Below are 21,189 nucleotides of genomic sequence, written 5' to 3'. Positions count from 1 at the left end.
TTTCCTAATACCTGGCCGAGGACTGAGAGCGGCCATAATTCCCTTGTATATAGTTGCGCTTCCTAAAGCGCCCCCTACCGGTTTTATAGGAAACCGTGTTTCTTCAAGAGACTGTCGCACTTTACCCGGTCACAAGTTGCACCGTGACCGGAGGTACCAGAAGACAAGAATGTTTTTATGAAAAGTTTTTATGAAAAGTTTTATATGATGTTTTATTATGTTGTTTATGCAAAAATTGTATGTTTTGGTGTTGTTTATATCTTACAGCCCGAGGACGTGCTGTGGTTTACCAGGGGGGAATGTAGCACCCTGAGGATTCGGCTGCTGCAGGGGTATTGCACCTCAGCCAGAGGTGTGATATTCCACTCCCGGGTAAGGATGGAGTGTGGAACTGAGCTCAGTTAGCTGCATGCACTACACACATCCCATTTCCGGAGGACAGACCAATGGTACTCCCACTTAATAATGTGCAGGTACGACCGAGTCTGTCCTTGGCTGGAGTGGGAGGGGGGTGGTACATCCCAGTAGTGTAGGGGCAGATAGGGGGAGCAGCCTGGGTAAAGTTAGGAGCTCATTGGGTGCTGGTCACCTGAGCTCACACATAGAGGGAGTATTTAAGGTGGGCACCATCTAAGATCAGGGTCAGTCTGTGAGAAGTCAGTCAGTAAGTCTTTGCAGAGGAGTGGAAGAGAGCAGAGCAGCCCCAGAGCCAAGAGAGAGAGAGGAGAAAGAAAGACCCAGAGGGGGAGAAAGAAGGAACTCCAAGAGCCCAAATTAGACCAGAGGGTGAAGAGTTGGCAACAGGGTACCGGATCCCAAGCTGGCAGAGGCTACAGCACACCTTAGCCAGGAACCGGAGGCCGTGGGCAGAATCTGCCACGGCCACCCACTATATCCACCCGGAAGGCAGACCACGCATAGGGTCAGGGAACCCAGAGGCAAGGGTTCGCCAACAAGAGGCCCGAGGGAGCCGGACATAGGTGGATCCCTGGTGGGGAAGACCAGAGACGAGGACAGGACAGAAAGGGAGCTCAGAACCACGCTCCAGAACTACTTGGGGGTTGGCCGAGTCCAGGACCTGGTGGACGCAGCACGGCTCGGGTGGTCACTCAAGGCCGGAGTGACCGGTACAAGAACAGCAGTAAGTAAAGAACCCTGAACTGCACAACCCGACTCTGACTCTCATTACCATCTTCCCTGCACTTCCACAACCACCATCCTCTGCACCTGACCCCCTGAGGCTATACCCTTCCCGTTGGGGGTTATACCACCTAAGCTGCACAAACACCATCAGCCTCAGCGGACCCTGCTGCAGCGGCGGCCGTAGTGACCGCAATTCAACGGGTGGCGTAGTCGACATAAAGAACTTTAGTAACATCAGTAAGGACTGCCACACACTGAGCTTGACACCCTGGGCACGGACCGGGTCACAGCCACTCGGAGACTACAACCCCCATCTGATCCGGCTCCGGGTATCCCCAACAACACTGGCCCAGGGGGCGCGTCACTTGCATTCCAAGAAAATAAAGCAGATGCTAACTTCTATCATCATCATCATGCTCCTCACCTTGGCACTCTCAACTCCCCTGATGGAGAAGCCAGGGCCCACCGGAGGAGTCTGGTTGTCTGGTGGGCTCGGCCAATGCTGCCCTAAAGCAGGCCAGGCTAAGAAAAGTGTGGGAAAGGTTACTGGGACAAATAGGGGCGGCTGGGAACCGAGTATGGACACCCGGCCGCCCCCTGGAGGCTGGGGACCAAGCGTGGACACCCGGCCACCGGGCGGCTGGGGACTGAGTACGGATACCAGGCCGCCGACGCAGCCATGACGTGGTGGCCAGATTCCGCCTCCACATGCCTAAAAGGCCCAATTTCAAGTGCAAGCAAGCAAGCAGTATGGTATTGCAGCCTGGGGGTGGGTGGGTGGCTGGCTGCATACTTGCGCTTGCATTGCAAGGAATGGGGGAGGTACAATTGAACACTTCCCTGGGACAAGGACTTGCACGGGGATAGTTGCAAGTCTGCATCTTCTGATGCGGCAAGGATGACTTCTGATGGGCACACTTTTAGGCAGTGACCTGGGTGTCAGAGATGCTTCCAGGGGTCTTCCCCATGCTGTTCCCATGTCTTTTCAGCACTGTATGAATGTGTCACACAGCACATGGCCAGATAAGATTGTAAAATGTTAAAATGACATTTCCCGGTGAATGCATTTGTCACGGTTGAAAGCAATACAAAAGTGCAAAAACGCATAATAAATGCTACTTGTGAACATAGCCCAAGGTGTGTAGGAGTATTTTTGTTTTTGGTTATTTTACCTTATACACAAGTCTTTACCATGGAAAGGATGTTCCTTAACATATTTCACAGGAAAGCAGTTTCAGTTTCGTTGTTGAACGTTTTATTGTGAGCCCGTAAAAGTGGCTTAATACCTCTGAACACGTTGTTGACAGCAGTGACCTGGGGTCAGAAATGCTTCCTGGGGCGATCCCCATGCTGTCCCCATGTAATTTGAGTACTGTCACTATTGTTTTGGGCACTTTTTAGGCTTTCCACAGACTGCCGGGGGTGCCGCCGCAAAAATGCTCGGGTCTCCCATAGACTAACATTGGGCTCGTTGCTCGGGTCGAGCACCCGAGTATCACGGTGAGCTCGGCCCGAGCTTTGAGCACCCGAGCATTTTAGTGCTCGCTCAACTCTAATCCTGTATGATATGCCCAGCAAGCTGTCTTCGCTCCAAGGATTCAGGGTTATCTACAACAGTTCTGTTTAACCAGCGGCCTTTGCTATTTAAAAAGTACAGTCCCCGAGGACATTTCTGCCAGATGTGATTTAGTAGAATGTCTCATGAAAATGACCTAGAAAAGTAAATCTATCATTAAAGATATTAGGTAGAAATATGATTTGCCTTTTGCATTTGCACTTTCTGTTATTAAACATGTGCATTGCTGGACTGCTCTAATTGTAAGGCTCCCACATGGAGTAGTAATATGGTGGTGTGCATGGATATACCATCTTCGGTGTAAACAAAAAACTAAGTAAAAATGTTCAATACTGAAATATTTCAGATGTACTACAGATACATTTATTTTTTTCAGGTGACCCGACATTTGGCAAAACTTTTTGACAACATTGCTGATCTCAAGTTCCAAGAACAAATTCAAAACGAGGCCACTGGAATGTACAGCAAAGAGAAGGAGTTTGTCCCATTCAGCGTGGCCTGCCAGTGTAGAGGACAGGTGAATATAACATTGTATATCTGTATGATCAGCTATGGATCTGATTTGAGATTGCTTTGGTAATAAGTAAGGAAACCACCAATCTCTAAGGTAAAATTCAGGGTAAAATCCAAACCCCAACTGGCTGGCTTCGGGGGACTTTTCTCCTGGCCCTACTTTTAAGCGTTATAAAAGTGAGATCTTTCATAAGTCTACCATATTATAGAGACAGCACCCAGAATTTTTTTTTTTCATCGAGATGCTTTTTGTTTAGCCTTTTCTATTACTGCCCTGCTCATAAAATGTATTGTATATTTGTGTTACTCACTTATCACATTCCTCAGTACCTTACAGACATTGTCATCACTGTCACCATTGGGGCTCTCAATCTAAATTCACTATCAATATGTCTTTGGAGTGTGGGAGGAAACCAAAGAACCCAGTGGAAACCCACACAAACACTGGGAGAACATACAAACTCATAGACGATTTGAATCCAGGAACAGTTCTAAGCACTGAGATGCCGTAGTGTTTCAGAGAAAGCTATACCTAGCTGCAATCCACATACCTATATTCATCACACATAGATGCTCTTTAAACATACATGTATGCTCTTATATGTGCTATTTTGCACATACATATACACACATAGGCACTTTATTGCATACTGTATATATTCACATACATAGGAGGACCTATCCATACACAACATACTGACATACAGTCATGGCCGAAAGTGTTGGCATCATTGAAATTGTTCCAGAAAATTAAATATTTCTCCCTGAAAATTATTGCAACTACACATGTTTTGTTTTCCTTTGTGTATATTGGAACAACACAAAAAAAAACAGAGAAAAAAAGGCAAACTGGAAATAATTTTGCAAAAATGGCCTGGACAAAAATTGTTGGCACCTTTCCAAAATTATGGGTAAACAATTTTGTTTCAAGCATGTGATGCTTGTTCAAACTCACCAGTGGCACCAGTAACCGGTGTGGGCATTATGAAAATCACACCAGAAACCAGATTAAAAGGGGAGAAGTTGACTCAATCTTTGCATTGTGTGTCTGTGTGTGTCACACTAAGCTTGGAGAATAGAAAGAGGAGAAGAAAACTGTCTTAGGGCTTGAGATCCAAAATTGTTGAAAAATATCAACTATCTCAAAGTTACAAGTTCATCTCCAGAGATCTTGATGTTTCTTTGTACACGGTGCACAACATAATCAAGAAGTTTACAACCCATGGCACTGTATCTAATTTCCCTGGATATGGACGACAGAGAAAAATTGATGAAAGGTTGCAACACAGGATAGTCTGGATGGTGGATAAGCAGCCCCAATCAAGTTCCAAAGAAATTCAAGCTGTCCTGCAGGTTCAGGATGCATCAGTGTCAGCGCGAGCTATCCGTTGACATTTGAATGAAATGAAATGCTATGGCAGGAGACCCAGGAGGACCCCACTGCTACAGTTTACCAAAATGTAAGTAATCCAAAATCCTTCTGGGAAAGTGTCTTGTAGACAGATGAGACAAAGATAGAGTTTTTGATAAGGGCACATCATTCTACTTTTTACCGAAAATTGAATGAGGCCTACAAAGAAATGAACACAGTACCTACAGTCAAATATGGTGGAAGTTCAAAGATGTTTTGGGGTTATTTTGCTGCCTCTGCTACTGGGTGCCTTGACTGTGTGCAAGGCATCATGAAATCTGAGGATTACCAAATGATATGAGAGACCTGGAGAAATTTGCAAAAGAAGAGTGGTCTAAAATTCCAATTGAGAAGTGTAAGAAGCTTGTTTAAGGTTATAGGAAGCGATTGATTGCAATTATTTATTCCAAAGGGTGTGCAACCAAATATTAAGTTGAGGGTGCTAACAATTTTGTCCGGCCCATTTTTGGGGTTTTGTGTGAAACTATGTCCAATTTGCCTTCCTTTGTTCTAATACACAGAAAGGAAATAAACATGTGTATAACAAAACATGTGTTATTGTAATAATTTTCTGGGAGAAATACTTCATTTTCTGGAACAATTTCTAGGGTGCCAACACTTTCGGCCATGACTGTACATACATAAACACATTTTAACACACACACACAGCTAAATGTGTATATATACCTACCAGCCTGAACCACCGCTGGCAAGGTCAGCCTCAGTGGAGGAAGTGGCATGCAGTCAGGTAGGGGTTAGCACTACTTCTCGGTTGGCAGATCTGCAACTGGAAACACAACGTGACCCCCAGCACACACACACACCTGCCTTCAGTGAGTGCTGCCTACTGCAGCACAGCCGTTGCTACCTACCTCTATCTGACCTACAGTGTATTAAGATGGTTGGCAGCTTCGACAGCTATAGACTCCCCTCAGGGTCCTCTAGGCTATGTGCAGCCTCCTTAAAGGGGTTGTCCACTACTTTATATGATCCCCCAATGTATTCCCCCATGGCCCATAAGCGTTTCCATAAATACCTTATGGTGCCTTTTCTGCCTGTGAGCGGCGCTATCACTGGCCGCTCACGTGACCCCCGGCTGCAGCCGGCTCTGACATCCGCTGAAGTCACGACAAGTCCAGGCTGCAGCCGGTGGTCCGTCTTCCGCTTTTCACCGGTGGCTGCTGGGTTGTGGGCGAGGTTACCACGAGCGTCACACCCGGCATCCACCGCTCTCTCTCCTCATTCAGTGGGAAAGCGTGCAGATGCTGGGTGTGACGCACGAGATAATCCCGCTCACAACCCAGCGTCCACCGCGGGGAGCGCGTCACTGATGTCACGCCTCACTTGAGGCAGAAAAGGCACCGCAAGGTATTTACAAAAACACTTCTGGGCCCCGGGGGGATACATTGGAGGGTTCATATGAAGTAGTGGACAACTTCTTTAACCACCAATACTATCTGAAGACAATTCAGGCGTAAACATCTACTGGGAAAAGTCCACATGCCCTCCTGATTTTTTGCATAGTCCACCGCTCAGTATAGTGTAGACGCCTGCATGTTAATTACAGTCACATTTTTGCAAATAAATTTGAATGTAAGATCTTGGAAACATTTTCTATTTCTAAACATTTTTTATTGTGTTTTTTTTTTTTGCATACGTTCAAAAGGTAGAGCACTGGTTGAAGAATGTAGAAGACACGATGTGTGAAACTGTGCGTTATCATATAACTGAGGCTGTGGCTGCATATGAGGATAAGCCACGGGAACAGTGGATTTTTGACTATCCAGCTCAGGTGGCATTGACCAGCTCCCAGATCTGGTGGACCATTGATGTTGGAATTGCATTTGACAGGTTGGAAGAAGGGTTTGAAACCTCGCTAAAAGATTATAATAAAAAACAGGTATGTCCTGCAAATTATATGTCAGAACAATTAGGTGATTGGTGATGTGGTAACATTATATTTTTTCGCACTAAGAAAGCTGCATTATATAGCTGTAGTCTGAATTGCATCGCCCTATGTGATCAGCATTAACTGCCTTTTTAAATGTCCAGCTCTTTTTTTTTTTTTTATTGTTTTATAGTTCCAAATGTCTGTGCTGATTAATTTTATAATATAATTTATCAGTCATAGAACTTCAATTTCTCCTAATCCTTTCACACAAAGATAGGGTGAAGCAATGATTGAGTCATGGGAGATTAGTGCATATAGATTTATTTCACCTTCATAATAAATGTGTACACAATAAGTTCCTTAGATTATAAATAAATGAGGTGTTGCATCGGACTATTCTTCCAAAGTGAAGCTACTACATATAAACAGGGTATGCCCCGAGTACCCATAGTGAAAAAAATAATATGTAAAAACCTAGCGTTTAAATACCAGGATATGTCGAAAGTTCAGAGTAGCGATGTTAATCACTCACAACAGTTTATGAAACCAGGAAAAATGTCTTCTATCAAGCCAGGATTGGTGTTTTCAGCCTTGACACTTCCATACAGTCTCAAAGGTCGGATAAAAGATCTACAATATCTTATAGCTTTGTATGATGTGGAGTGCAACCTGTCTGGATGAAAGAGTATATAGTGCAAAACCACCAAATAACAGAAGTAAAAAGTGATTTATTAGTTATACTCACAAGCAAACATGTTGAAAGGTGCCTCATTAAACACAACCAGAAGAAGCCAATTTGGTGGTGGAAACCCTGGCTTGGGCTATACTTACATATTTCCATGAGGTGTTTGCCTATGGATATTTTTAATGAAGGCGCTTTATAACATGTTGGTTTGTGAACATAAATAATAAATCACTTTTTATTTCCATAATTTGGTGGTTTTGCACTTTAAACTCTTTCAGCTATACAGGTTGCAGTTCACATCGTATGAAGCAACAGGATATTGAAAGTCTTCTATCCGAGACTCTAAGGAAGGGTGGAGGGTGACCATGTCAAACATGGCTGAATACAAGACATTTTTTCCTGCTTTCATAAACCGGGATGAATGATCAGCATCACTGCACTGAATTTTCCACTGGTGTTGAAGTGCAATGTTTTAACAATGAGTTTCATAAGGCAACCAATTACATTAGACTAATGTCGACAGAACCCAATGATACCAACGGGTTCGGCTGGCTGTCTAATGTGTATAGGGACTCTGGCTGACTGATAGTTAGGAGAGATGACTATCAAGCATGTCCCATTTCAGACTGCCAATTGCATTGGTCTCCCTAAGATAAGCCACCACCCAACGTGTCAGACGCCTGCTTTCTCAGAGAACACGAAAGCTCTCAGCCACGTGAATGCTCCTGTGTATAGGAAAGTCGACTAAGATGGCTGTTGGCCAAACTATCGGTGGAAGCATTGTCCAGCTGACAGTCATCTAATGTATGTGGCGTGGCCAGTCTTAGTCACAATGGATATTAATGGCCATGGAATGCCTATGTGATACCCGGGGGTAAGGGGTCGAAAGAAAAATTATAAATAGCTAGAGATTCACAACATTTATCAATGATTATATTTACCATGCTGATTACCTGGGGAGTCTATTGTGTAAAATAAAGTTGTTTTTTTCTTTTACTCCATGTTTATAATATATGGTTAGAACTCCATAATGGGACTTTATGATTGAAAAATCCACAAATAGGGTTGTTGTGGTTGTCCTACATAATTATGTCAGAACCAGATCCTGGTCATCTGATGGGGCCAGTCTGAACTTTATCACATTCTCTTCTCTTAAAGGTTAATCAGCTAAATGCTCTAATTACCATGTTATTGGGTGAACTGTCCCCTGGAGACAGGCAGAAGATCATGACAATATGCACCATAGATGTCCATGCCCGGGATGTGGTCGCCAAGCTTGTTTTGCATAAGGTAATATGTTTATTTTTTTAAAGTTCTTGTAGAGAAATTTCACTTGTGAGCACTCCATTGACTTCGTTGACTAATGGCAAGAAACCTACAGAACTGAAAAAAAGTTACCACTGCTGAGCTAAGCACAATATCATGCTCAAAGGGTTTGTCATTTACCCAATCGCTGATGTTTGAAGAATAAAAAAGCAGACATGTGCAAGTTTGGTCTGATTTGCAAGTGAAAGGGTCATCATAACAAATGGATGCCATCATTTCCATCAAGTTTTGCCATTAACTAGTTTCTAGAAAAACCTTCATCATTTTTTCATTTCAGAAAAACGTAAATATGGACACAAGGTCCAAAAATGGGGATGAAAAATGGATCCTTCCTTTACTATTTTTCGGTCTATCCAACTTTATTTTTTATTCTGAACAGTAACTCTAGGGGTCTTGAATTTATGATGTATCATGCTTGTTTGCACAGGCTTTATTATAGATTACTATGTGTTATGTGGCATCTAAATTTGTAGTATGACGCATTTTTCAATTTTATTTTTCACTCTTAAAGGTGACCAGCGCTCAAGATTTTGCTTGGTTGTCTCAACTCAGACATCGCTGGGATGACAAGCAGAAGCACTGTTTTGCCAATATTTGTGACGCCCAGTTCCAGTATTCTTATGAATATTTAGGAAATACACCTCGGTTGGTCATTACACCTTTGACTGACAGGTAACTAATTTTTATAAATAAGTTTCATTACAAATTTTGTACTGCTTGGCTTCTATAGGTTCTTTCCCCGCACATTGCTAGCATCAGAATGAGCTAACGAAGAATCTGTCATCGAGCTTTTTTAGACGCAGAGTTTGTAATTTTTAACTCTTTGCTGATTTATGACCTCAGACCGGACCAGAGTTGCACTGAACTTTGTTGTGGTTAAAAGATCTGATAAATAACACAGCAATTGAGGGTGAGCTGGATTACATTCCTCCTGTTTCATAGGCCAATCGTAAGCAGGCAGCAACACACACAGGGTGAGAAAAAGAACACTCCCTCTGCTCCTCACTGATCTCTGCAGCTACTTTGTGTCAAGTGTATCATTACACACACTTTTAGATCTCATCTCATACTCCCCCCTCACTAACTGCCAAGAGATGAGATCTGGAAGTGTTTGTGATTATATATAACTCAGCTCTGCTGTCTCCACACAGTTGCTGCAGAGATCAGTGAGGAGGACGTATTCCTTTTTTTTCCACTGTGTGTTGCTGCCTGCTTATGATTTTGTCAATTTTATGCAGGGGTAGAAGTACACAGCCCCTAGAGACAAATCTCAGGCAACTCCTACTTAATCTCATAAATTATAATTTAAAATTTATAAACTAATATCTCCGCAAAGGAGAGGAGAAATTAAAAAATAAAAGCTGTTTTGCTCTGCTCTGCTGCCACTATTTCATGATGTGACCAGTTGAACATATTCAAACTTTTCAAAGGTCCTCTTTAAAGGACAAGCAAAAAATAAAAAGGAATTTTGAAGTTTATGCATCATTGCTTGTAATAAAAAGTCCATGTCTTGCCTGTCACATAATATCCTCAGATACAGTATCAAGTGAACTTTGACAGGTTTGATTTTGCTTTTTTGTTTTTCTTTGGAAATTAGCACATGCCATAATACATCAGTTGGGTTAGTCAAATGCCATTGGGGTCCATCATGTGACTGATCCGATACTTTGTCATTTTGGTTTTCTTATGACGGAACGGAAAACCGGTAATGACATTGAACATGTCAACCTGCCCAAAGGATTCCTTAGCCTGGATATACAGTACAGACCAAAAGTTTGGACACACAATCTCATTTAAAGATTTTTCTGTATTTTCATGACTATGAAAATTGTACATTCACACGGAAGGCATTAAAACTATGAATTAACACATGTGGAATTATATAGTTAGCAAAAAAGTGTGAAACAACTGAAAATATGTCTTATATTCTAGGTTCTTCAAAGTAGCCACCTTTTACTTTGATGACTGCTTTGCACACTCTTGGCATTCTCTTGATCATCTTCAAGAGGTAGTCACCGGAAATGGTTTTCACTTCACAAGTGTGCCCTGTCAGGTTTAATAAGTGGGATTTCTTGCCTTATTAATGGGGTTGGGACCATCAGTTGTGTTGTGCAGAAGTCTAGTGGAAACACAGGTGATAGTCCTACTGAATAGACTGTTAGAATTTGTATTATGGCAAGACAAAAGCAGCTAAGTAAAGAAAAACGAGTGGCCATCATTACTTTAAGAAATGAAGGTCAGTCAGTGCGAAAAATTGGGAAAACTTTGAATGTGTCCCCAAGTGCAGTTGCAAAAGCCATCAAGCGCTACAAAGAAACTGGCTCACATGAGAACAGCCCAAAGAAAGGAAGACCAAGAGTCACCTCTGCTTCTGAGGATAAGTTTATCCGAGTCACCAGCCTCAGAAATCGCAGGTTAACAGCAGCTCAGATTAGAGACCAGGTCAGTGCCACACAGAGTTCTAGCAGCAGACACATCTCTACAACAACTGTTAAGAGGAGACTTTGTGTAGCAGGCCTTCATGGTAAAATAGCTGCTAGGAAACCACTGCTAAGGACAGGCAACAAGCAGAAGAGACTTGTTTGGGCTAAAGAACACAAGGAATGAACATTAGACCAGTGGAAATCTGTGCTTTGGTCTGATGAGTCAAAATTTGAGATCTTTGGTTCCAACCACTGTGTCTTTGTGCGACACAGAAAAGGTGAACGGATGAACTCTACATGCCTGGTTCCCACCGTGAAGCATGGAGGAGGAGGTGTGATGGTGTGGGGGTGCTTTGCTGGTGACACTGATGGAGATTTATTCAAAATTGAAGGCATACTGAACCAGCATGGCTACCACAGCATCTTGAGCTGCATGCTATTCCATCCGGTTTGCGTTTAGTTGGACCATCATTTATTTTTCAACAGGACAATGACACCAAACACAGCTCCAGGCTGTGTAAGGGCTATTTGACCAAGAGGGAGAGTGATGGGGTGCTACGCCAGATGACCTGGCCTCCACAGTCACCAGACCTGAACCCAATCAAGATGGTTTGGGGTGAGCTGGACCGCAGAGTGAAGGCAAAAGGGCCAACGAGTGCTAAGCATCTCTGGGAACTCCGTCAAGATTGTTGGAAGACCATTTCTGGTGACTACCTCTTGAAGCTCATCAAGAGAATGCCAAGAGTGTGCAAAGCAATCATCAAAGCAAAAGGTGGCTACTTTGAAGAACCTAGAATATAAGACATATTTTCAGTTGTTTCACACTTTTTTGTTAAGTATATAATTCCACATGTGTTAATTCATAGTTTTGATGCCTTCAGTGTGAATGTACAATTTTCATAGTCATGAAAATGCAGAAAAATCTTTAAATGAGAAGGTGTGTCCAAACTTTTGGTCTGTACTGTATATGAAGCAATGTTATAAAGTTACCAGTCTTTCTACTATCCAGTGAGGAGGATTCATTGCAGCTATGCAAGTTGTCTGGTGTAATAAAGTCTAAAGCTATGACTTATGTCATATTTATGCCATAATTTGGGTCTTTTTGGAGCATTTTCCACTGCCTAAGGCACTTTCCTAAACAAGTGCAAGTGAGCGAAGTTTTGTGGAACGGATGAACCATGCTGAGGCAAACAAGTTTACTGTGATTTATATGGGATAAATTACAGCGTAGTCCCTCGTTTTGCTGGTGTTGACTTTCCTCTCTGGAGCACGCAGTGCATCTAATCTGTTAAGAAAAGTGGCCATTTAATACATTTCGCGCATCTTACACCATACTTCACACTGATCTTAATAAACAGCATGTCGGTATTAATAAATCTCCCTCAATTTGCTGCTATGTGTTATTAAAATCCCAACCAAAGACCTTCATGGAATTTACAGATCTCTGTAATATTGGCAGTTTCTACAAATGACTGGGGAGCCACAGGGTAAAAAATACATCCAGTGGTGGTAGAATCTATTCAGCAGCTTGCAGTGGATGCAGAGACCGATTCTCTTTTTATATCAGTGAAGATGATTTTACACTCGTCTCATCTAATAAATCATTGTGCTGCAGCTGGAGGTCCATGATCAGCCGAGGGGCTGGAGAATTAAGATCAAGGGACACAGAGGATACATAGTCGCCGTATACTTGCTGCCGCAGGGCATCTCTTCTGTTTTTTAATCCCTCAGCACAGAAATCAAGTGCAGTACATATGTACATTGAGGAAATATGGCGATGCTGCTTTTTGAAAGTAATAGAGGATTGGAGCCCTTGAAAATATCTATACTAAATAATAACATATTTAATAAGCTTTTATGCAGTACCTGATCCAAAGCTTACAAACACAAAAAACACAAATGTTCATTGCATGGTGGTTCCTTACTCTCACTACTGCTCGATTCACATAGACCTTTGGGCCCCTGTTCACTGAATTGGTGAGGTTCGAGGACAGACCCTTGATGATCATACATTTACCATCTATGCCGCATAGATGTTTTGTTTGGGTGTTACTTTGTCATATACTTTTGTTATGTGATTGTTAGGATACATGAAAACTTGCTGATCTGTGGCGGTCCAACAGCTGGGACCCTCACGGATCTCTGAACTGCCCCATCTGAATGGAGCGGTGGCCAGATGTGTGTGCCATCACACTATTCTCTAATTCTCTATTGGACTGTGCAAAATTTGGATGTGGGCCCCCACCTGCATGTTAGTCAGATGTATTGGCCCTTTTAGCGTTCTAGATACTATAAAAACATGCGTGTTCTCCCCCCATGAAATAATGTCACCCGTCCTGGATCCTTCTTATAATAATATCCCCCATCCTTGGCCTTTCCAATAATAATGTCCCCCATCCTGGGCCTTTCAACTAATAATGCCCCCCATTCAGGGTTCCATACCATAACAATGTTCCCCATCTTGGTATGATATCTCCCATCATACAATAATGTTCCCCATCCTAGGTCCTTCATTAATAATGTCCCCTCATCCTGGGCCCTTCCTATAATAATGCCCTCTATCCTGGGCCCCTTCCAGCAATGATGTGCAAATTCTGGCCCCTACCAGTAATAATATCCCGTCCTGGGCCCTTCCTGTAATAATGCCTGCCATCCTGGGCCCAATCCTATAACAATGTCCCCTATCCTAGGCCCCTTCCTGGTATAATGTCCCCAATCCTGGTATAATACCCCCCATCTTGGACTCCTTCTGAGGGGCTTCCTTCTCTCACAGGCTCGGTCACGGTTGCACCCTCTGCGACCACACTAGTTACGCCCCTGACTACCGGAGATATCCAAGTATAGCGCTCAGCTTTTTCCGGCAGTCCCACAGAGAATGAATGAAGCGTTTGAGCACAGATTGTGCCTCCATGAAAAAACAGTGGGTTGGCATTAAGAAGTTAACATGTTTTTATATTTGTCCAGCCAATTATTTAAATTCCTTTCTTTAAGGCTGGACTTATTGCTTTCCATAGGTGCTACATCACCCTGACACAATCCCTCCACCTGACTATGAGCGGAGCACCGGCCGGCCCTGCTGGAACAGGAAAAACTGAAACGACCAAAGATTTAGGTCGGGCCCTGGGAGTGATGGTTTATGTTTTCAACTGCTCTGAACAGATGGATTATAAAGTAAGTTAAATTGCAAATTCACAATCTGTGCTTCCTAAAGCATTTCTTCCCACAGTGTCGTTTCATTGCAATTTGTCTCGCAGTCTGTAGGAAACATATATAAAGGTCTGGCGCAGACCGGAGCCTGGGGATGTTTTGATGAATTTAACAGGATTGCAGTGGAAGTTTTGTCAGTGGTTGCAGTACAGGTGAAAAGTATTCAAGATGCCATCCGCAACAAGAAAAAGAGGCAAGTAGAGAATCTATCCAGAAATGATAACTTACATCAAATCAAAATGTAATCTTTTGCAACGAACGCATTTCACAGCTTGTCCCTCTCCTCCTGACAGATTCTTTTTCCTCGGAGAAAACATCACATTGAAGCCATCAGTGGGGATATTTATCACTATGAACCCTGGATACGCCGGCCGCACAGAACTCCCTGAGAATCTCAAGGCCCTTTTCAGGCAAGCGATTGGAGCACTATCGCCATCTATTGTTGCTTCCTTTATTAGCTCATTCTCTATTTTATTTGGAGGATTATTCTATTACATGCTTTAGAAATTTTAACCACAGGAAAAAAAAATCTGATAGGTGTTTGAGTTGCACAATAGAGAACAGAAGAGCAACTTTTATAGCCATTAAAAAATAGTAAAAATCTAACAGTGCAGTAAGAATAAAAGTCTGCTAGGCAATTACAGATCATACATAATATTTTACCTACACTGCTAAACTTATGGGTCTTGTTACCAGTGTATATCTGTAACCCCACCGATAAAGGGAAACTGACAGATGATTCATGCTGCTCGCATGAATCAGAATCCAACTCCATCATTTCAGGCAGGTATGTTATACTCCGAAACGCTCTGAGTTTTACAGAAAATATACATTTAGAAGCCGGCTTGGGAGCATGACGCACAGGTGACTATTCTAACCGGCCAGTATCCAGCGGTTTCACCTCTCCTCACTCCCCTTGAGTGACCGTTCTCTCTGTACACGTCCATGGAGAGATAAATTTGTCACTCAATGGGAATGGGAGGGAGAGAATCCGTCAGAAACTGGCATCTTGGACTAGTCATCCGAGCAGTATAGTCCGGCTTTTAAAAGTATGTTTTTTTCTGAAATTAAATATGCAAATTGCCTCTTAAAGAGGAAGAGGACTAGAACTCTGGACTAGAAGAATCTAAGGGGTTACGTTTCTCCTTGTGGAGAGTGACATGCCAAGCCTGGCATGCCAATGTGAGGAGACTTTTAAGCCTTGCAGTGCTCCTCTGGGAAATTAAATATGCAAATTGCCTCTTCAGAGAGGAAGAAGACTTGAACTCTAGTGCCACCTATTGGTAGTAGCAATCCTAAAAGTCAATATCAACCCTTTAACGAGCCTTGCAATATGACTTAGGATAAAAGCCAAACCAAAATCTCAATTTGCAGACGATGTTTTAGGGTGCTGCCCCTCAACAGTGGCACAGCATTTCAGAGTAAGACATGCCAAGATGAAATGACAGACCCAGTGTTTGCTTCATGCTGCCCTTGGTTCAGGCCGCATGAATGAGCTGTCAGGTTCACATTCTTTACTATATGATATGTTTAGATTTTATTTATACTTAGATTTATTTTTCATTTAAAGAACAAGCACAAAAATGTATAGAGTAATATTGAAGGATGTGAAAATGGCACAAAAAGCCCTTTTAACATTGTAAAGGTTTTGAAATTCTCACAGAAAACAAGTGCAACTGTAAAAGCCTAAGGACTCCTGCAAAGCCATGTACATGTAGCCTGTACAGTCATACTGCAAGACCATATGGCCCTAGAGACAATTGAGTTGGAGGCAAGGATACAATAGGGGCTAATTCACCATAAAAACGTGTACTCAGCCCTTAGTGGTTGATCATCATGCAATAATTTCACTTAGTTTTAACTTTAGTTATAGAACCTTGTTGTCCTGATGGGATTTTTACTGATTGTAGGCAGAGTAACTTATACCAACCAAACCAAAAACCCATCTGTAGACAACACTGTTCCAGGATTTTTGCTCCTCATCAGTACAGAGCAGGGCTACTGTTTTGCCCAAGGAAATGCCTAGATGAAGCTCAGAGTGGTTAACGGCTCTCGTTAATGAGACCCAATTTAGTATGTAGACATATTTTCAAGGCAGTTCTCCATGGGTTAAAAAAATATGTCTGCTCTATATTGATGAGGGGCAGAAACTCTACAGATAGGTCTCTGGTTTGGATGGTATGAGCTACAGTACTTTACATATTTTTGTTTTCCCATGGAGCATTCTCCATAACCTACTGTATCTGGTTTCTTCAATAAGAGGAAGCATTCCCCTAGAGTTACTGATTGTACAAAATCATTCTGGCCCAATTTCCACAATGAAGAAACCCATAATTTACAAGTTGTAGTTTTTATTGGCAATGTTGCAGAATAAGAGCATTTTTTTACAACTACGACAATAAAGAATTTAATTATTGGAATGACAAATTTAAATTCTTAAAACACCCCTTAAATTCATAATTTATTTTTAGACATTTTGCAATGGAGAAGTCAACTTTACCGCTTAATTTAAATGCAAAACTGAAATAATTACTTAAGAAACTTGTGATTTATATGTTTATGTTGCAAAATTTAACGCAAAAAAATCCCTATGTCTAATACGTCTACGGATTTGACGCAACATTCACAGAGACTGCCAACAGAGTAACACCTCTCCAAACACCTTATACACACCAGACATTCTGTGACAGAATTTCCGTTTCAGCATTTATTATACCCACTGAACTGACCATTTTATTTGAGAAGACCACCCTGTATAAGACCACTTATTAATGCATTTTTTGGGTGATTATCGTAAAGATGTTTCACCATATACCAATATACTGTATATATTTATCTGTTAGAATTTTGTTACATTGCATTAATTTACAGTGAGATTTGGAAATTCAATTTCTATCCAATGATTCAACAGCCTCCATTGACACAACGCACATTGTGAGCATATTGAGATATAAACAGTATCGTTATTGCTAAAATATTTAATCCAGTATTGAAATAGTCTCTTTCCATCTAGGATATCTTTCTTGTATTCTTTAAATTTCAATTCACAGTGCAGTGTAGCACTTTTCATATACTTATTATGTTGCACTAACTTCATGGACTTGTTCAGACTGCAGTTTTAATGATTATTCCCTGGCACTTCTTCCAGGCCGTGTGCCATGGTGGTTCCAGACACTGAGCTGATCTGCGAAATAATGCTGATAGCTGAGGGGTTCCTTGATGCCCGCCCGCTAGCCAGGAAATTTATTACCCTTTACACACTGTGCAAGGAGCTGCTTTCCAAACAGGTATTGTTACTGTTATTGCATACAGATTTGCGTATTTTCTTTTCCACAAATTAGAGGCTTACTCTTTATAATTTCAGCAATTTTAAATCTAAAAAGAGCACATATATGTGTTTTCACGTGTTTGTTCTAATTTCTGTTACAAAATACAGCAATAGAAAGCTTTTTTTATTAAAATAGCGTAAAAAATTACATTTATCATATTAAACAACGATGGACAATTTCAGCAACATGATGCGGTGGAAGGAAAACTGGCACCTTTTTCCAGTTACAGGCTACAAGCAAAGCCTGTGTGGTCGGATCTGGAGTGTAATGAGAGTATCAGTTATCAAGAATTAATGATTTGCTTATGGATAAAAGTCACAGTCAACATTTTTGAAAATTTTTTAAATGTAAATATTTGTCCGAAATTTGTAAATGTCCAATCTTTCCTATTAAAGAACATTGCGACCATGATGAAATATAACTTAGAAAAAGGAAGGCATGTACAATAGCAATATTGTAAGTGTCAATACAGCTCTTATAATATTTTTTTAGACGACTGACCATTTGTCAATGGTTTGATAAATTGTGGTGAGCAAATGCAGTCTAATAGCTGACTACAGTCATCCGGTGCACTGGGCCTGTTTGTAATCTTCAACTATGGAGATGGTGAACGTGTTCATGAAATGTTTTACAACCTACAAATAAGTCTGTTGATGGCGCTTATAGGCTATCGCTATTACTCCTTAGGGCTCATTCAGATGTCCGTGGATTTCAGTCTGATATCGGGCTGCAATGCATGGACTGGTCAATGGGTCTCCTGACCTGAGCGTGACGGCCTCCTAGAAATATATGAAGCTGTCTGGCTCAGACTGAGAGATACCTGGCCAGTCCATGCATTAGCGGTCCGTGCTCAGACCGATTGACTTGGACGTCTGAATGAGCCCTTAGTCAGGTGATAGAATGTAAAAGAAGCTATGAGTGCAGGACATGGGCTGAGGAGCATCTATATATATAATCGTCTTATCCTGTCTGTCTGTCTGTCTGTCCAGGAAATCCCGCGTCGCTGATTGGTCCGACGCGGGATTTGAGAAAAAGATGGCGGCCGTTAGCGGCTCATCTGCAGGACGGAGGTCAGCGGCGATGCAACCGGGAGATGAGGCGGTGCGACACGCTCCTCTCTCGGCTGCTTGCACCAAAAGGACCCCCACCGGCGGCAAGTGTGAACGGAGGACCGGGGAGCGGTGCTGCTGGTAGGGATACTTCTGCTGCGAGCAGACGCTCATCTCCCGGCTTCTCGCAGCGGAAGTAGCCGCACAGGCAGCACAGCTCTCCGGTCCTCACTAATACGATTCGCTGATTGGTCGCAGCCGCCGGCCGCGACCAATCAGCGATTTTGGTGCTAAATTTAAACAACGCTCTGCTGATTGGTCGCGGCCGCCAGCCGCGACCAATCAGCGAGATTGGCGCCAAATTTAAACAACGCTCTGATGACTGGTCGCGGCCGCCAGCCGCAACCAATCAGTGAGATTGGCGCCCAATTTAAACAACACTCTGCTGATTGGTCGCCAAATTTAAACACGCTCTCCAGTCCTTACTAACACAGTTTGCTGATTGGTCGCCGCCGCCGCCTGCGACCAATCACCGATATTGCCGACAAATTTAAACACCGCTTTGTTGATTGGTCGCGGTTGCCGGCCGTGACCAATCAGCGATTTTGGCGCCAAATTTAAACACCGCTCTGCTGATTGCGCCCGGTCGGCCACATACATATTCTAGAATACCCAATGCGTTAGAATCGGGCCACCATCTAGTATTTATATAAGTATAATGTGCTTTTGATTGGTACAAAAAAACTACAGTATAAACCTGTTTACAGTTTTTTAACCCTATGGTAATCTGTGCCATACATTTACGATGCAGGTAAGATGTCCTTCAAATGATTTTTTGGCTATCAAAAAATATTTGTCCAATCTAGTGCATTCTTGTAAAACAACAAACGCAGATAGGACTCACCCTCCCAGGATCCATCGCCAGCTGTACGCTGCTGCTCCCATCTCTGTTTACCGGCTTCTGGGGTGTGGTCACATCTACAGTACACATCACTACTGCAGCCAATCACTGAGATCAGTGGCTCTTCTGAGATAGACAGCATGAGCCACTAAGCTCAGTGATTGTCAGCAGCGGTGATATGTGCTGTAGGTGTGATGTCACCACTGCGGCCAGTAAATAGAGATCGAAGCAGTGGTAGAAATCTGGTACTGGATCTGGGAAGGGTGACTACTATGTGTTTTTGTTGTTTTACACGTATGCAATCAATTGGCACGTATTTATGACAATGGAAAACACCCTGTCATGCACAATGCTGTAAATGTACAATCGGGGTGGCATGGGCATAGAAGCTGTGCAATAATCAGCTGCTGGTGACGTCTGCATATGACCACTAACACTTCAGTGGCCAGGATTGGTGGTTGACCATGGCATCTAAGAGTAGCTGCCTGTCAGTGTCACAAAGTTGTTGTGCATTATGTCGGTGATCAGTAGGTCAAGTTCTATACTGATAAAAAAAGTTAGCATTAAAGAGTTTGTCTGGCCTTATGATATTGGTTATCTATCCTTAGAATAAGTTATAAATATCAGATTTGTTGGGTCCATCCCGGACAACTCCACAAATCTGTTTTCAGCTCTGGACTCTGGAGAGCTAAACAGTGAATGGTGCTGGAACAACCCCTTTATCGAAATAAAAATATTTTGTAAGAGCAAAATAAGTTTATGGGAAAAAATTACAAGCATTATAAAAACAACATATTTAGTTCCTTGGCAAACGTAATAAACTGTACTATACTAATTCATGCTACAAGATAAACACTATAAAAAAGGCAAAGATTCTGAAAATTAAAACTATAATTTGTCCCAAAGACGTGCCCTTATAAAGCCACATAGTCTGTAAAAAGCAAATGTAACAGAGGCGCTGTTCGTGGTCACCTGGCAACTCTAAAGATGGCTATCATGAACAGGCTTGGTACTAGGGACTCAGTTTTCCAGATCCCAGAATTTGCCCTGGCCTTTACCCTTTAAACCCTATACAGGGATGTGGACTTAAAATCACCAGGCAAGAAGAATGGTTCAGTAGCCCAGTCAATATCAGGAGGTTAGTGCAGGAACAAAATCGCAGGGCCGGAGAGAAGTCAAGAATCAAGCCGAGATCAAAATCAGGAATGTCAACTGGGAAGCAAAGCAGGATACTAAGATGTTCACAGGAGCTAGTCAAATTGTAACTGACAGTGGACAGCAGACTTTTAGGAGCTTAAATAGCTTGCAGTCCCGTCCAGCCCAAAGAGGAGGATGCAAACACTGACAAAACTTTAACTCTTGATCTCGCAACATGGATGGAACTAAAAGTCCCAGAGGACACAGAACTAGAATTGTTGCCTCGCATCGCCTGCAACAAGATTGTAGAACCGCCTGGTGACAGAAGCAGAGACAGGAAGGGCAGGCACCAATACAAATGTCACAGCAAGGAGTAAGGAGTTTTGGCTCTCCGAATGCAATGATATGAAAATAAACACCTTTTTAAAATAGTTGTATTAGGTAAAATAAGTAAGTAATTAGGAAAAAAACAAGTACATTTTATTATAGTAATTGTAGTAAAATACTTTTTGGGTTACAGAAAGGTCTTAATTTGTCTGAGTAATACCACATTTATAATCTTTTAAGCAGAGAAAATTGAAAATGTATTGACAAGAGT

The 21,189-nt window shown here is 42.3% G+C and overlaps 1 protein-coding gene across 1 annotated transcript in view; it reads left to right on the top strand.

Moving 5' to 3' along the window:
- DNAH11 (dynein axonemal heavy chain 11) overlaps positions 1-21,189 on the top strand; it is a 481,578-nt gene that overhangs the window by 218,032 nt on the left and 242,357 nt on the right. The window contains exons 30-37 of the mRNA XM_073677778.1: positions 3,096-3,236; positions 6,310-6,543; positions 8,378-8,509; positions 9,057-9,217; positions 13,983-14,139; positions 14,223-14,368; positions 14,469-14,585; positions 17,324-17,462. Coding sequence (XP_073533879.1) covers positions 3,096-3,236; positions 6,310-6,543; positions 8,378-8,509; positions 9,057-9,217; positions 13,983-14,139; positions 14,223-14,368; positions 14,469-14,585; positions 17,324-17,462 — 1,227 coding nt within the window. The remainder of the gene's footprint in view (positions 1-3,095; positions 3,237-6,309; positions 6,544-8,377; positions 8,510-9,056; positions 9,218-13,982; positions 14,140-14,222; positions 14,369-14,468; positions 14,586-17,323; positions 17,463-21,189) is intronic.

This window comes from Phyllobates terribilis, unplaced genomic scaffold, assembly GCF_046119375.1.
Source record: "Phyllobates terribilis strain yellow unplaced genomic scaffold, ASM4611937v1 Scaffold_4__5_contigs__length_816908805, whole genome shotgun sequence".
NCBI lineage: Eukaryota > Metazoa > Chordata > Amphibia > Anura > Dendrobatidae > Phyllobates > Phyllobates terribilis.
This window is presented reverse-complemented; position numbering and strand designations above follow the sequence as displayed.